Source organism: Poeciliopsis prolifica, unplaced genomic scaffold, assembly GCF_027474105.1.
Source record: "Poeciliopsis prolifica strain line A6 unplaced genomic scaffold, Auburn_PproV2 SCAFFOLD037, whole genome shotgun sequence".
In the NCBI taxonomy this organism is placed as follows: domain Eukaryota; kingdom Metazoa; phylum Chordata; class Actinopteri; order Cyprinodontiformes; family Poeciliidae; genus Poeciliopsis; species Poeciliopsis prolifica.
This window is the reverse complement of record NW_026562412.1, coordinates 4,471,477-4,489,318: the sequence shown is the minus strand read 5'-3', so window position 1 is coordinate 4,489,318 and position 17,842 is coordinate 4,471,477. Positions and strand designations below refer to the sequence as shown.

The 17,842-nt window shown below is 42.3% G+C and overlaps 1 protein-coding gene across 2 annotated transcripts in view; it reads right to left on the bottom strand.

Moving 5' to 3' along the window:
- Positions 1-17,842, bottom strand: part of bahd1 (bromo adjacent homology domain containing 1) — a 31,066-nt gene that overhangs the window by 9,321 nt on the left and 3,903 nt on the right. Inside the window, exons 1-2 of one of the 2 annotated variants that reach the window (XM_055053347.1) lie at positions 7,301-7,325; positions 742-2,332 (exon numbers count right to left, since the gene is read on the bottom strand). In XM_055053347.1, coding sequence (XP_054909322.1) covers positions 742-2,251 — 1,510 coding nt within the window. In that variant the 5' untranslated portion in view covers positions 2,252-2,332; positions 7,301-7,325. Of the gene's footprint in view, positions 1-741; positions 2,333-7,300; positions 7,326-17,842 lie in introns of those variants that run through there. The other variant, XM_055053346.1, reaches the window with a different exon arrangement.

Sequence of the window (17,842 nt, the reverse complement as noted above, 5' to 3'; positions counted from 1 at the left end):
TGGGGAGAAGGAATCAAATTATAATGTGGAAAACTGTTCACTTTGATTACAAACATAAAATACATGAAAACGAATCACAAGAAATACTGTAAATAGTATTATAAAGTGAAAGTGTATCTTTTTAGTAGGTGGAGATGGGTAAACAGTTTTCTTGTAATTGTAAATAGTTTTCCACCATTAGTGCACATTGAGCAGAGCAAACAGCAGATTGATTGGCAGCGCCAATCGACATCAAGACGGTTTTAATAAATACGAAAAACAAATATATTTTTGTAAAAGTTGCAGGAACGAAACAGAAATGAGACTAAATCATGTTGGGGAAATTGGATGTCGAAGTCTGTCATGATAAATTTTGCTGGACGATAAATTGTCCCAGATGTTATCATGATAAACAATAATATTGTAATATTGATTCAGATGGTTTGAATCGTCCTTATAGAGCAGGGATTTCTTTTTTTAAGTAGGTAATTTCTCTTTGAAGCGGACATATGGTGCACCCCAAGGCTCAATCCCAGGACCTCTCTTATTCAATATCTATTTGCTCCCCAGTCTAAAAACCCACCTGCTCGGAGTTGCTTTTGAAACATAATCAATGAAACGGCAAAATGTAATGTTTCAATTTTTAACTGTTTCTTTGTATTTTTGGGTTTTTATTGTACCTTGAACTTGCTGAAATGTACTGTACAAACAAAATGTTATCGATTTTGATAGCGCGCTATTGACATTCTGACGTCTGCCCACCTCTTTTGATGCCTTGGTTGCATTTGGCGCAGTCTTTGGGGGTGTAAGGGCACCCCCCTCTGGTGATGGCAGGAATCACACTGGGATAGGAGTAGCCGTTGATTCTGCAGGGCTCTCCGTAGCACGCCTCCACCGAAGTGCAGCAGTAAACTGGGTGTCTGATCCCTGAGGGCTGTGGACCGGCGCCGGGGTGCAGCTTCGGCCTCTTGCTGCCCCTCGGGCACAAAGCCAGGGGCGGCATCGGCGACGGCGGGCCGTCCGGATGGGTGAAGTGGACGTAGTAGCCCGGGAAGCAAGTGTACGTGTGCGGGCTGATGGTAATGGCGGCGGGGTGGGCGACAGAATGGGGCGACTGGAGGTGGTGGTGGTGGTGGTGATGGTGGTGATGGTGGTGGTGGTGGTGGTGGAACACGTCGGACATTGAGCCGTCCTCCGGCTCCTTAAAGGTCTTGTCCTCCAGGAAGAGGGCCAGTCTGTGACAGTACTCCACGCATCTCTCCTGGGAGCAGCAAAAGCAGGAAGTGACTTCTGCCTCCATCTGCTCCTCTTTGATTGTTTTTAAGGGGAATCCCAGCGACGAGCCGCGCTGGAAGCCGTGCCCCGCTGTGGCGCCCGGCTGACACAGACCACAGCAGCAGCTCAGTTTGGACTGAGCCGGGAACTCCGCCACCGGTTTTCTGTGCTTCAGTGGCTCGTCTGATTTGGCGTGCAGCCTTCTCGTTTTGATCTGCGTTGGTCCTCCACAGACAGGGTCGACGTTTGAGCCGCCCTGATTGGACTCTGTTTTCTTCTGCCGTTTGGTTTTGTACTGGGAACCAGTGAGTTTGAGCAGCGTGGCGGCGGTGAGGCCTGCCTGACGGCGCGGCGTCGGTGCTAGCAAACTCAACCAGTCGATGCTCTCCGCCTGATTCTTCTGTTTTTTGGCTCTTTTCCCTCCTGCAGAAACATTTTTGGCTTTTGGATCCCCGTCTGCGTCTTCGCCTGAAGGCTGCGCTTTCTTTGTGAGGTTGGCCATCATCGAGCCGTCTCTGTAGAGCAGCAAACTGTTGACGGCCTCGGCGTTCAGGGAGGCCATTCTCCGCCTGCGAGGCTCGACAACCGGGGGAGCTAGCATGAGTAAGGCGTCCTCTTGGTTGGTTTTTGGTTCTGGAGTTTGCGGATTGGTGGTGGAAGTTGACACAAGTCCAGATTTGGTCGATCTTGAAACAGAGAGCCCTTTCTTTTTGACCTTGACGCTCTTTTGCAGATTATATTTTGCATTCTTTTCTTTGTTGATGACTCGTTTCTCATCCAGACGGGTCAGCAGAACGCAGCAGGAGAAGGAATCTCTTTTCCCGAATCCTCCAGTCGTCTTCCCGTGACAAAAACCTCGTAGGTCCTTCTTTCGCTTTTTAATAATCTCATTCTTTCCCACATTTCCCTTCTGTTTGAGTTCCCCTTTCTTCTTGCAAGCATTCTTCTTCTGCAGTTTCTTGCGCTGCAGCGGCTGGCTCTGTTGCGCTTTCACCATGGTCTCAGCATCAGTGAGCAGATGCACCGAAATCTCGTCATCCAAAGGTTGCGCAGCAGATGGCTTCAGGTCGGCATTAATCTGTGGTGAGACACAGCACACGTTTAAACCGAGAGCAGTCAGTCAAATGCAGTGAGCTTTTCAAGTTAGAGGAGAACATTAAATTACCAAAATATCATGAGAATTATAAAAATATGTAAAGCTAGCCGCTTCAGGAGTCAATTGTGTGAGATTTAGTCTCAGGATTAATATCATGTGAAAACCCCAGAGGATTTTTTTAGAGATTGATAGAGAGGAAAAAGCAGTGATGCTAACTGTGGAGGAGCTACAGAGATGCACCGCTCAGAGATGCACTGTTTTACTCCATCCAATATGAAGTAAAACAGTTTTTAGTTTTACTTCATATTGGATGGATGGATTAAAAAAAAGGACAAATCAGATAATGGATAAATAAAGAATAAATGATTTTAAATAAAGAAGATGGAGGGATAATGGACGAATAAATGGATGGATAAATTATTGCACAGAAGAGGACAAATGGAAAACAAGAAGACAAACAGACAAATGGATGAATTAAAAAGATGTGGAGGAGACAAAAGAGGATGGAAACATAGAAGATGGATGGATAGATAGACAAAAAAGGACAGATGGAGGAAACTAAGAGGATAGAGGGATGATGGATGAATAAATGAGGAAAAGAGGACAGATGATTAAAAAAGAGAACGATGGATGGATGTTTCAGAAAGTGAGGTGGGAGATAAAATCTGGAAAAACAAAGTTTCCATGTTATTTTCTATCCTTAATCATCTGCAGAAAAAAATCTTAATTTAAATTCCAGATTTTAATGAAATTACCGATAATCTGAATCACCCTGAAGTTTCTGCAGTTCAAATTAAAAACGTTCAACCTCTCGGGGTTTAATATTCACACATGAACATATTCAATCAGATTCTCTTCATCACAGATTTGTTTCATTCATTTATCTCGAATTCAGCAGATTTCTAGATGATTCTCTGCCATGTTGGAACTTGAGCAGCAAATCTGCACCATTGGAAACAAAAACAAGCCAGAAGCTCATTTCTACAAAAACTGGTGGCAGAAACGCTCGTCAGCGCAGCGGCCTCCTCGGTTTCCATGTCAACAAGCTAATGTGGCGCACATCAAACCGTGTATGGCAACTCCGGAGGAGAAAGCGCTCCACCAAGCTCTTGATGCAATTCACTCATCTATCCGAGATTACAAAGGAGCCCGACGCGCCGACCCGAAGGCCTTCGCAGCGCCTGATGTTTCAGCTGATGCTGACCTTTATGTGTGGCAGCAGGAGGAGGAGACGGATCGCTCTTCCTGCCTCGGAGCAACACAATTATCCTGCTTGACCTCCAAGAAGTCAGTCAACATGCTTGTCTTTTAATATGAAGAGGCTGTTTAGCTGGAAAAGCACCGAGTTTTCACAATAATGCTTTGATTCAAGATGGAGAAACCTTAAAGGTGATCTGTTACAAGTTATGATCCGTCTATGGGAGAAACAGAGCTTCAGTTCTCAAAGCTACAGGCACTTCATTAAGTCTCTAGTTGTACGGAAGGTGATTACTGCCACTGGTAAAAAGGAATTTAGATTTATTTCTTAAGAAAAAAAAAGTCAGAAAAAAAAAGTTATTTAAATAGTCAGAATTCTGATTAAAACGATTTCTGAGGAAAAAAAGTCTAAATTCTGTGAAAAGGGAATTTGTAGAAAAAAGTCAAAATCCGAAGAAATAAAGAATTCTGAGAAAAAGTCAGAAACTTTAAAGTAAGAATTCTGACAAAAACATAATTCTTAGAAGAAAAAGTCAGAATTCTGAGAAAAAATAATTTTGACAAAAAAGTGAAAATTCTGAGAAAATTCCGAGACAAAAATAATTCTTAGAATAATGTCAGAATTATGGAAAAAGTCAAAACTCTTAGAAAGAATTATAAGAAAAAAACGTTTTTTTTATTCCTGTGGCTCTAATCCTCTTTCATTAATCTGATATCTTTCAGCATGAGCTGTTTTAGGGTCTCTTGTCACTTTAAATCCAAATTGGCTGCTTTGCACATGAAAACATACATCTCTGAAAAGCAGAAGTGGAACCTTCTGCACAATCAACAAAAATGCAGCGGTTTGTTTCCGGATGGCAAGTCAACAACAAAACTTTTCCAGCAGTGCATACAGCTGTAAAACCAGCTGACCAAACTTTCTGGAGCTCTATTTGGGTTGCCAGGTAACGACACTGGGCTCGGCTGGTGTTGCAAGGTATCAGTGTAACAGGGAATGTGTCTTAGCAATTTAGAGATTTCTGATGCAGCACAAAACATTAATTTATTGCTGAAAAATGTCGAGGAGTTTCTTTAAAGCACTTGGACTGTTTTTAGAAGGAGCTGAGACCCAAACGGAAGTACAAAAACTACCAAAAAGTTAATTTTGCATAAGTTTCTGTTGTCATTGTTGCCTTTTTCTGCTTTATCGTTTCAACATTTAGCTTTGGCACTTAAGCCGAGAACGCCCCATAAAAATGGATAATATCAGGTTATTGCTGAAAACCTCTTGCTATGACGCATAAAAACACATCTGACAGCCGATGAGCGGATTCAAGTGTCGACCAACTGAGCAGCAAATTGCTGTATTTTTATGATGACAGCTTGCAGTCGGGCGACACTAAATAAAAGGTTTGAAAACCAAAAATGAGCGTAGGCTTTGCCCCGAGTGTTTTTACGATTACAGAACAGACAGCAGATATTTTCTCTCCATCACAGTGGAAAATGCTCAGACTTTCTCAAGAGGCTTGAAGCAGCGGCCTGTTTCAATAAACATTATTCCCGATCACACAGAGGCACGCATGTAAACAAACGCAAACCCGTTTCAACTGCCTGTGGTGGACATTTCCAAACGTCTTCAGCCCTTTCTGCCGAAAAACTTGGTGAACCATGAAACACAATCTATGAGGGCGAAATTTAATTTCCACATAATAAGCACACAGAAGGAGCCTCGCATTGAGTTTCTGTCTGCGGATATCAAATCAAGTTGCTCCATTTGAATAGGACAAGCGTGCAGCTGAAGGACAGGAGCACAGGGAGAGGCGAACCAGAAACAACTACAGATGTTTCATTTCTACAGATTCTACATTCACATGTTGGGATATTTTCTTGTTTTTTATTTGTATAAAAGAAAATATATTGCACAACAGCTAAACCTGCAGCTTTTACCACTCAACCACACTTTGAGTGGTGTGGTTAATTAATTAGCCTGTCAAAATTAGCAATAAGTTGCATGATAAAACGAGCTCAGGAACTTCCATTTTCATAATTTATTGTTTTTCTCTTTCTACCAAAAACTGGAAGCTTAATAATTAATTTTATTTGTTGTTGTTTTGTTTAGTATACTTAAAATGTCTTTCAGTGCCACTGTTAAATGTTCATTAAAGTTTTAACTTTATTAATCCAGGAACTGTTCTTCAGGTGACAGAAGGCCGACTTTGTAACCGTCTTTATGTGGCTCTGAATATTGAGGTCAATCATTACATCCAGATTTCAGAACTTATAAATAATTTCTTGTCAAACTCTGTTTTATTGGTGCATATTTGTTTAAGGACTCTAATTTAATTCAACTTATTCATATTGCAGCAACTGACAACAAGTGAATCCAGCTGAACAGAAACTAGACCTGAAGAGGAACCGTCACACACCAGCATATCAAAGCAACTGTAAATAGAAAACAATGAAAGGAGTAAATTCATCTCTGAAATTTTCACCAAAAAAAAAAAAAAAATAGCCTATGTATATATTTCTGAGTTTGAAAACTCAAATATTTACTAGAAAAAAAATCTGAAATTTTTCAGAAAGAAAAACATTTTCAAAGAAATTTCACTTCTGAAATTCAGAAATTTTCCCGTTTTTTGGGGGGGGTTCTCAACTTTCTCCCTTTTTGTAGATCTTTTTTTACTTTTCAAACTCAGAAATCTCTCTGTCTTTCCAGAAAACTTCTGAGATTAATCTAAAAATTTCCAAACGTTTTCTTGCAAATTTTCCTGTTTTTCAAGCTGAGAAAATTCTTTGATTTTTCCAGAATTTTGATGAGGTTAATCTCAAAATTTCTGAATTTCTTTGGCAGAAATTTTCTCCTCATGGTCCTTTGTCAGCAGAGTCAGTACAAAGCATTTAGTTATTTCAAAAAATTTGATTTATATGCATTCTTTTAAATTTAGCATCACATTTTAATCATTTGTAACAAATGCATTCTCTTATCAGGGATGGAAAGCAAATTGCAGCCCCTAAATGCTCACGATTGAGACCCACTTTGGGTGATTAACCCTCCAGCTGAGAGCAACTGTAAGTAAATAAAGCCCCAATGACAGATGAACTAGGCGGTTCTCTCTCTCTCTCTCTCTCTCCTGTTGATGGCGCATTAAACTGGCTGGAGCTTCATCTCCAGGAGGAAGAGGATGGAAGGAGGACATGGTGTGGAGCAGGAAGCCCCCAGGCTGGAGCTCTCCTTCCTGCAGGAATCCGAACCGATATCTCCACTTTTCTGGAGCGGATCAGCAGTTCAGCCGCCATCCTCCACGCTCCAGCCAGTCAAACACGCCCACATCCACGCAGGAATCCGAGTCACGCCGAGCAAAACGTTTAAATCACCAAAACCATAAAGAAATAAAGAGACTCGCCTCGGAGGAGCGTGTAGTTGTCAGTCTGACAGCAGGCAGGGTGTTACATGAGAAGTATCGGAAAAGCAGAAAGGGGGGTAAAACACCCGAAACATCTCGGTTCCGACGGACTTGAGGGAGTGAACCGCTCGGTACTAGCGGAACCAGCAGCAGCAGCAGCAGCTCGGATTACAGCAGAGTTGTTGCTGCAGACCGCGATCATCTCCAGCTGGGACCGAATTCAAGCCGATTACCTCCCGCCGGGCGACCCAGCCCGTCTTTAGTTCCGAACCTCGGCTCGGACCCGAAGCGAGGCGGACGGCGATGCACGGAGCGAGGAGCCCGCAGCAGCTGCAGACATGGTGCGCGGATCGGCGGAGCGGTGACCTACTTCCGAAGCGACATGCTGGAGATAATGTTCATGCGCTGTCTGCGTTCACATGCGTGCGCCGGGACATCCCTCCGAACCCGGGTACCGGTCCCTCTGGACCGAGCCGTCACCCACGGATTTCACTCCCAGCAGCAGATTTTCAGTGTGATTTTGCTGATCTGCTGGAATGGGTCTATTTTAAGCCGGCAGTCAGCAGACTTTCCGCTGGGAAGTGATCACACAGAAACCAGAAGTCGATATAAATGCAGCTGCCATTTGCAAAAATGGAAATTACGAAGATAAATTGTTACATTGAGGCACAAAAACTCAAAAGTTTCTTGAGCTTCCACTGCAGTTTTATTTCCAAACACATTCCGCGTAATATGAAATGATCAACAGCCATTCGTTACTACTGGCGGAAATGCAAAAGAAGACAACAGGAAGTAGTAGCAGGAATTTTTTTTAAAATGTTTTATAGTTTATAAAAAGTTCGAAAAATAAACTTTTTATAAATTTGAGGAATTGCTGACTACAATGTCCCAAGTATAAGTGTTTTGTTGATACGCCTGGATAAAATGCTAATGGCTGCTCGATGATGAGCGCCATTGCAAATGATTTATCAATGAGCAACTTTGTTCACATGTAATTTCATTTCTCATTTAGCTGAAATGCTACAGTTGCAAAATTTAGTTTTTTTCTACATTTGCAGTATGTAAAAGATTTGCACACACTTGTAATGGAAAATGTTTCAGGTTCTCCCTAAAGCAACAATAACAAAATATGAAAAAAAAAACAACAACAAACACTTAAAACAGCAGAAACGTAGATCTCAGATTCCTTTAATAAAATTTAGTTCATATATGTCTCAGCCCAAAGCTTTTCTGGACCCAAAGCAGATTTTTATGTGGGCCCCTCTATAATAACAGGTCAACACCATTTGCTTCATCATTGCTACCATCATCATTAGCATCATTTGTAATTAGCATACATTTTATCTGTGTTATTGTGGATATAGATTTTAACCTCACCGGTGCAGAAAACTGAAATTATTTGGATTTTAAAGTGCAGAATGGTGTTTAAGTGCCGTATTATTTTAACTGTTAAAGCGAGACAAACACTGAATTTACAATACATAAGTTAATAGTTATACTATAGCCTATATTTATAGAAAATAAAAATAAAAAAGCTGAAAACTGAGATGAACTAGTTTCTGTCTCCTTTCGCAGCTCGTCAATTTCAGGGATGAAAAACAGTTGAAAACTTACAGAAAACATTTTATTTGATTTTGCATTCAAGTTGTCGAAAACATTTTGTTAACAGCAGTAAGACATCCACACCCAGGCCTGGCACAGGCAGCATCCTGGCATTTCCCTCACTTTAGGTGGAGAAACAACAGATGTTGCAAAAACCGACTTAGCAACACAGAAAGTGCCGACTCTGCACACACGAGGCAACAAACGGAGATCCTCAATGAACGTTTTCCTGCCTAAACTTAGGACATAAGGAGCTTGTAAAGTTCAAACTGTGTCGCTTGTGCAGCTGCTCCTCGGCTGATTATAGGTGCTGCTCCTGAAGCTTCCCTGGTTAATTAGCAGCTGTTTATTTGCTCCTAACGAGCATTACTAATTAGCAGCTTTGTGTTTCCGTCATTCCTGCCAACAACCTCATCTCTGTCTATTTCAATACTAGTGATCTAAATATATGTAGACAATCACGAATAATCTCATGTCTCATGGAGAGATGTGTCCCTTTGGATTAGGCTCATTCACTGCATCTCTGCTCCTAATGATGCATTTAGTCCAATTATGAGCAATTAGTCTTTTATTTTCTAATATTTTTCCACAAAACATAAAACGCAGTGCAAATGTGCAACATAGCATTGATAAAACTCTCAGCTCATTGACTCACCCAAGCTCTTTAAATAGTTTCACCACTAAAAGGTCATTTTTTCCGTTTAAAACACACTGATGTAGTCAGTGGCGCCATGTTGGCGTGCCGTCAGAATTTAGCTTAATTGGTGTAAACACTGATTGCCCTTATCAATATGAGCTTTACGACGTGTAATTAACAGCAGTAAAGGAGCCGAGTGTGTTGAGTTAATGAGGCGTGAACGCTGGAGGAGCGAGAGGGCTGACCTGTGCTGCAACAAACACAAGGCCTCACGCTACTGGAAAGCTGTATAAAGCTGCAGAAAACTGCAGAACTATACACAAATCTGCTGGGAGCTTATAGAAAGCTACAGGAAGGTAGAAAGTTGTGGAAAGCTGCAGGAAACTGCATGAAGCTGCAGAAAGCTGTGAAAAGACGTAGAAAGCTGCATAAAGATGTTGGAAACTGTAGGAAGCTGCGGAAAGCAACGGGAAGCTGTAGACATTTGTAGAAAGCTTTAAGAAGCTGCAGGAAGCTTTAGAAAACAACAAGAAGCTGCAGAAAGTTGATCTTCCTGCACAATAATGATGTGAATGATCTGCTCAGGATCTGACAGATCAATAGAAAACTGACTTTAGCTGAGAGAGATTAACATTTTCAATGGGTCGATGGATAAACGGTTTAATAGAAGAGGGATAAAAAGAGGAATGATAAAAGAACTGATGGATAAGTAGATCATGAAATGCTGCAAAGGGCTGGAAAAGTGGAAACGCCTACAAAACTTTACTGGTTTCCAAAGTTCCCATTAAAGAGACCAGATAGTTTTCAGCAGCTCTTATTTTAGAGGAAAGACTGAAATAAAAAGAGCAAAAGAAGAATAACTGATCCCAGATCTGACCTTTATTTCTGGAAATAACATTTTCCTTTCAAGCTCTGTCTATTTGTTTTCAAGGCTGTGACTCATGTTCAGATGAATTTCCTCTGATTATGAGCTAAACTCCACACAGACGCTTCACCTGAAAGAAAACAGATGAATTTGCTCACTGCGTTTTGTAAAAACTGACATCTGATATCTCCAAAATGTCCTACATTTATCTCCTGTTTGTATCTGACAGGTCCTTTCCCCCAGAAACTCTGATGTGAGGAGATGTTTACCGACGATGATGAATTTTTCATTTCGGAGGTGGAGAGATAACATCAGGCAGAGAGAAATAACGCCGGGTTATTTTATTGATCTTCCTCTCGGCTCGTCTCCACAGATCAAAACCAGGGAAAAAATAAAAAGATAAGTAAATAAATGCATATTTTGGGACTTTTTTTAGCTAAATAGACAGTTTTAAATGTGAGGTGTCAATGCTTCATTCGAAAATAATAGTTGATTGGAGATATGAATGAAAAGTCTGACGTTTTTGGTCAATTTGATCAGATTTTAAATGAAAAACTGGTTCTCCTTCTTGTACTATTGAGTAAAACATTGACTTCTCAAAATAAGAAATGTTCTTGTTTTTTTTCTAGAGTTTGTGGGAGAAATTTTGGCATTTTTTCCCCTTCATGTCCAATGGTCCCAATACTTGGTTGTAGATTTATAAACCGAGCCTGTGGTGGCGCTGCATCACGAATGACCGAAGGAAATAACACTAAAACCGCTACAAAAGACATGAAATCAACACAAAATGTTAACGAAAATGGAGTTAAATGTTTGCAGTGGTGGGATTTTTTAGTTTGTCTTTGGTAACAGACAATGAGCAATTTCTACCACGGTTTTCATAACCATTATACATGGAAAAAATAAAAAGAGGAATAAACTGCCACTAAAAAAGCAAAATTTAGACTTTTCGGACTCAAAAATATTCTGTTTTTCTCTGAGACTGAGTTTTGTGGTAAAAATTTACTTCTTTTTTTTCTATCTACAATGACACTAATATGCTGTTTCCCCTCCTCGCCTGTGGAGGCGCTGCACCAAGAACTGCTTAAGGAAATGACACCAAAACCCCATATGAAGACATTGAATGCAACTTCCCTCTTCACGTGATGTAAACAGCAGATTTTAGCATATCTAGGTTTTCTTTTTCGTCATTGGCAAAAGACCATGAGCCACTTCTCTTGCTAGCGATAGACTGGCACGTTGTTTTGGTTGTTTTTACCCAGAATGCCCTGCGCTGTTGTCCACTTCCTGGTTTCGGAGGGATCTTAACCAAGGTTTTTAGGCGGACCAGTTTAATTTCGTGTTCACACCTTCCCAAAACGAAGCCAGGAAGACGAACTAGAGTTTGATTAAAACAAACCGAACATCAGCATTAAGACTTTGTGAGGATTTAAAAGCAAACCGTTTTTATTCTGTGGCTGCTCTGCTTGCTGCAGTATAAAACTAATCTTCAGACAGAAGCCAGGGGGGTTCTGTCTGAAGATTAGGCCACGAACTCATTTTAAGTCATAAAAGCAGCGTGTTTTTAGATTGATGAATCATTCAGCAGTAAACAACTTAATCCCAGGAAGTCGCTGTGCGAGTCTGTATCGCCTTCAGCTGCGTGTCATGAAGCTCCAGTGAAGCTGCGTCTTCACATACGTCTCGAGTGACCACTAGTGATATCATCACCCAGCGACTGGCCCCTGGCGGCTTATAAAAACCACATCATCACCCTTTATTCGTAAGCAGAGGGAAAACATGGAATCATAAAGCCACAAAGACAAAAACAACAAAACATTACAAGCGCATTTATTTTTGGAGAGGGACTTTATGTTTTATTAGGATCGCACCAATTAAACATTCAAGCATCAGATTGAGAAAATGAGACCGTTTATAAAAGTTTTTAACATATCCAAAAAGCGTTCAAAGTATTTAAAGTTAGGTAATGATTTTTTTTACTCTCTTTTACTATTATTTTACGATAATTTTCTTTTTATTTAAAAAAAAAAAAAAAAACCTGACATTACCTAAAAAATTCTGGGTTTTTTAAAAATCAGGTTCTGAATTTTGAATCTCAGAAATGTTTAAGATTTTGTGGATCATTTCTGACATGAATCTTAAAATTTCTGAGGTTTTTGGTTGAAATTCACTCCTTACTTCTTTTTTTTCTACAACAGCTGTAACACACCAGCATATGTTCAAGTGATGATCATCACCAGAGACAGGAGGTCTAATTATCTGCTTACTGATGCCAGACAGTCTGAATAACAACAACAGAAGATGGAAGAGGAGAAAAGCATCTACAGATGACGTCTGAAAGCATCTGAATTCAGGAAAATCTAAGAAAGATTTTCTTTTCCACATCCACTCTCCTGTTTTTCCTTCACTACCTCGTGGCGCAAACAAGAAAAACAGGAAAGATTTGTGAGAAACAGCAACACAGCGGAGGAACAGATTTAAGATTTAGCTGCTGCTGAACTGGAGGACACCTGGTGAAGCACGTTTCCCCCTCACACTGAAAGCTTCTGTTCAGTTCAATCACAGCCAGGAACAACACATAAAACACACACTCTCTTGCAGCAGATATGAAGAGCCCCAGTGTGTGTGTGTATGAAGTGAGAAAGACCCGGCTCTGAATGCGCTGCTGCAGCTGTGGAGCGGCGGACAGCTGACGCCAGTCTGTGGGACTCCTTGTCTCCCCTGCAGAACAAGCCCTGCCTCCTCTGACGTCTCCTCCTCTCCTCTCCTCTCCTCTCCTCTCCTCTCCTCTCCTCTCCTCTCCTCTCCTCTCCTCTCCTCTCCTCTCTTGTGATTCCACCAACCAGACCTGCACGTTTCCACAGCTGGGTCGAAAACACACACTGCCTGCCTCCCAATCCAACCAAATGTTGGGAAAACTTTCTCCAGTATCACAAAAACTGAAAGTAAAATGTTTATTTGAATGTTTTAGTCTTTACATGTTCACATCTGATGGACTTGGTTCGACCAAAATTGCTACATTTGTTTTATTTTCAGCTGTTTGTTTTCACACCACACTGACTCAAACCAACATGCTCCCCTCCTCGCCTGTGGGGGCGCTACACCAACGACACATGAACGCAACTTCCTGCTTCACAAAACGTTACCAAAAAATGATTAGCGTCAGGTTTTAGCGGTTGAAGAATATCTGTTTTATCAAGTCATTTCTCCTGCTAGCGCCAGATTATCATGTTTGTTTTGGTTGTATTTACCCAGAATGCCCTGCGCTGTCGTTCACTTCCTGGTTTTGTGTTGGAGCCGTTCACTTCAACCGAACTGTGACGAGGTTTGTAGGCAAACCAGAGTTCGCTTTCTCCAAAGTCTCGTTTCGTTTTTCTAGGCAAACAAACTAGAGTTTGATGAAAGTGGAATAAACAGGGCAGGTGTGAATGCAGGCTTAGTTTTAGCAAATTTCACTTTAAAATAATGCAAAATAAGGAGGAACAAAACATCCTTGATGTTTTGGAAGATTTAAAAATCAAAAATCAGTTAAAATATGAACTTTCTCCATCTTTATCAAACACCTGCAGCCTTTGGGAGTGAATCTGAAATGACTAGCAGGAAACTCAGAACTCCAGTCATCAACAACCACTTTGTTAAAATAATAGGTTGCTAAATTATGAAGATGAGCCACTGAGAGTTTGCTCTTTTATTATAAATGGATGTATTTGGCTCTATGAGCGTCACAGACACAAAGAGGCATGCAAATCCAGCCTGGTGAGTTAAACTGGAGCTGCTGCGTCAACATGCAGCCTGATAAAACAAATTATTAAAAAACAACCAGACTGTAAGAATAACAGAAAACAGTCATGATGACTTGTTAGTTTCTGTTGGGGAATATTTAAACTCCCTTTTCTGACAGTTATTGTTTTATAACCTAGTTGTATTTATTCAATTAGATTTACTTGAGTGACATAAAAAAAAAAAAAATTTGCTATGTTGTACTTTTTAATTCTACTTTAGTAATTTTATCAGGAAGTATCTTTACTCTTACTTGAATTATAACGACTAAGAGATTTGGAAGAACTGAACCTATCACTGTTTCCAGTGTGTAGGTGGCTACATATTTAAGTTTCTTTATTATTCCTCTACTGACTCTTTGCACGTGACGTCACTGTCTTTGAAACAAACTGTCCGCTCCTGTAAAATCTGTCAAAAAAACGTACATGGTGTCGCTTTAATCAAGTTGATTTCGCAGTGAAAATGGTCACAGGGTGCTGCACAAACAGACAAGGATACAAACCAAACTTATCAGTTTATTGTGTGACTTTTAATGAGGAAAGATTAATGCTGCAGCAGCGTTAATCACAATCACCGCCATCCCTGCAGATTTGCAGCGAACACCATTTACAAGGTAAGAAGATGTCGTATTATCTTGCCGTCTTATTGTTGCGTTCAAGTATTCAACTCAGAAAGAAACTTATCTTGATTGTCTTTCAGCTGTCTTTGTCCTCGCAGTGAGGTCAGACCGTTAGCAGCCAACGGCTCCCAGCCGCTAACGGCTCTGTGATCCCGGTTTGAATTTTTTCCAACGGTGAACAGAAAAATCCTTGCAAACACCGTGATATTCAGCTCAACGTTGAATGTTGAATCAAAACCTGAAACTGCTGCTGCGCAAGTGACTCAACGGGCTGTTGCTAAGTAACCAAAGAATGAGTGAGTTGCTAGGTAACAATAACTGAATACCAGCTTGTTGCTGTTAAGTCGGGTTTACGTTTGGAAAAGAACGGCGCAGACCTTCATCTCTGCAGAAACCCTCAGCCTCAGATGCAACAAATCCACTTTCTTATCCATGAATGGACCGGCCAGAAAGACGGTCGGAAATGGTGGCTTCCAACATCAGCTGGGTTTCCCCTTTTTCTGTTTTCGGGCACCATGTGACCGTTGGTCCTGGCACCCTGCTGTGCCAGTCCATTGTCCTCAAGAGCCGCTGTCTCCCAAGTGTGGATTTCAGCCTTGGTGATGTATTACCAGCTCAACTGTCTCCAGTGGCCATCAGCTTCAGCTGTAAAGTTTGTTTTTATTCAAACTTCAGCAGTTTTCTTGTTGTCCTTCTGAGGCAGTGACATCAGTTTGTGACATCACACAATTTGATGTCACAAAGAGTGATGCACCCTTTGTGGAGTGAGAATGTATCACTTCTGAATCTACGCTCATAGCTATTGCAGCAGTTGGAGAGAAAGCACAAGTATTGTACTTATCGCACTAACAAGCAAAGAGTCAATTTTCTGATCGATTTTCTGACTTTTTCAGAGAAAGAATTAAAAATGAACAAGAGCAGGACGATGAATAAGCCTTGTGATTGCAAAGACAAGGAATTGCAACAGATCATAGCGAGACAGACGCAGCAGCTCAATGACATTGTGAAAAAAGTCAGCATGATGTCCATCGAGCGAAAGTCTCTGCTGAAAGCGAATGAGGAGCTGAACATCCAAGTTCTAAACGTGAAGAAAGCTGCGCTTGAAGTTGACACTCTGCTGAGGGAGAAAGACAATAAATTAAAAGAACAGCTGGAGGCAAATCAAACTTTAGAGAAAAATATCACCGCTCTGGAGAAGATAAAGGCCACCTTGGAGGAGAGAAACACTTCCCTGGAGAACGAAAAGACCGTCTTGAAGAACGAAAAGACGGCCTTGGATAAGGAAAACACCACTCTGAAGGTGAAAATTGAAGTTCTCGAACAGAAAAGTGTTGTCTTGGAGCAGAAAATCACAACCTTGGCGGAAATAAACTCCACCCTTAAGCATGACAACACCGCCCTGAATAAGGGAAAGACCGCCTTGGAGGAGGAAAACACCGCCCTGACGCTGAAAAGCACCATGCTGGAGCAGGAAAGAACTGACTTGGAGGAGATGAACAATGCCTTGGAGCATAAAAAACGTGCCCTGGAGCAGAAAACCACTGGCTTGGCACAAATAAACAACATCCTCAGACAGGAAAAACACCCTGGGGCAGAATAAAACCGTCTTGGAGGAAGAAAACACCACCCTGAAACTGAGAAGCACCACTGGAGAAGAAAATAACCAACTTGGAGGAGAAAAGAACCATCTTGAGGAGGAAATGCACTGCCTTGGAGGAAATGAGAGCCATCCTCAGGCAGGAAGTCACCACCCGGGGCAGAAAATCACTGCGTTGGAGGAGGGAAAAAGCTCCCTGGAGGAGGAAAACACCAACCTGAAGCTGGACATCGATGCCTGGATGAAATATAGCACCAACCTGCAGGTGAAAAGCGAGACCCTGGAGGAGATAACCAGTGCTTTAGAGGAAATGAACACCGCCTTTGAACTGGAAACACCGCCCTGAAGCTGCAAAGTATCAGAGATGTCTCGGAAGAGAAAAAGGAGAACAAACATGAGAGACAGAGTAGAAGAGCAGAACCAGCAGCCACCTAACGAGGAACCCACGAAGACAGCCAGTCGCTTTCAGACCAGCCATCAGTAATTGCACGTGTGGTGGGAGGTATCTGGAAGACATATAAGAAATGTATGACAATGGTACTCTGAGATACTGGGTTAAACTGTGATTTAAAAAGTGTCATGATAACTGAATCCTTCAGAAAAGCTTTACAACAAAAGGACTGCAGTGTCAAGGGAGCTTGACACTTAGGGGCTGATGGTGGAAGATGTTGGCAGGAGAGCTTGCGGCCCGCAGGACTGCGGTGCCATGGGAACTTGAGGCCTCGAGTTCCCAGACCATCAGACTCTAGTCCCATTTGTCGCCAGGTCATCAGACACTCTCCGGTTGACCTCTGGGGCTTCGTATGGAGTCCCGTTGGACTCCGGCTGACCTCCGGGGCTTCGTATGGAGTCCCGTTGGACTCCGGCTGACCTCCGGGCTTCGTATGGAGTCCCGTTGGACTCCGGCTGACCTCCGGGCTTCGTATGGAGTCCCGTTGGACTCCGGCTGACCTCCGGGGCTTCGTATGGAGTCCCGTTGGACTCCGGCTGACCTCCGGGGCTTCGTATGGAGTCCCGTTGGACTCCGGCTGACCTCCGGGGCTTCGTATGGAGTCCCGTTGGACTCCGGCTGACCTCCGGGGCTTCGTGCCGAGTCCCGTTGGACTCCGGCTGACCTCCGGGGCTTCGTATGGAGTCCCGTTGGACTCCGGCTGACCTCCGGGGCTTCGTATGGAGTCCCGTTGGACTCCGGCTGACCTCCAGGGCTTCGTATGGAGTCCTGTTGGACTCCGGCTGACCTCCGGGGCTTCGTGCCGAGTCTTTTTGCACCAATATTGCATGTTCTCCCCATGCTTGTGTGGGTTCTCTCCGGGTACTCCGGCTTCCCCCCAAAGTCCAAAAGTATGAGTGTTAGGTTAATTGATTTCTCTAAACCCATCCTTAGGTGTGGATGTGTGTATGCCTGGTTGTTTTTCAGCTGTCTGTCTCTGTGTTGCTGGCGACCTGTCCAGGGTGAACTCCGCCTCTCGCTGGAGCAAGATACCTCCCAGATCTCCCATTTTTGGTTTGAAGGTTTCCTAAATAAATCTGTTAGCATTCGTAGCGGGAACTGAACTCCAGTATTACGCCAAGCCCTATAGCTATTGCAAAATATCAACAACATCATCTTAGTATTGGAGAGTTATGTCCCGAGCTCTCACGTGAATAGTTCATCATTTTGAACAAAAATATGCAGCAGTGCTGAGACATCGTCTGCTGTTCTGATTTAGCCAAGTAGGATTGACGACCGCTCCAAGATGGCCACCGTGTTTCCTGCCTCCCAGCAGTCAATGCGGAGCCTATTTTTTTATTATGTCTGTGGGTTGAGCGGTT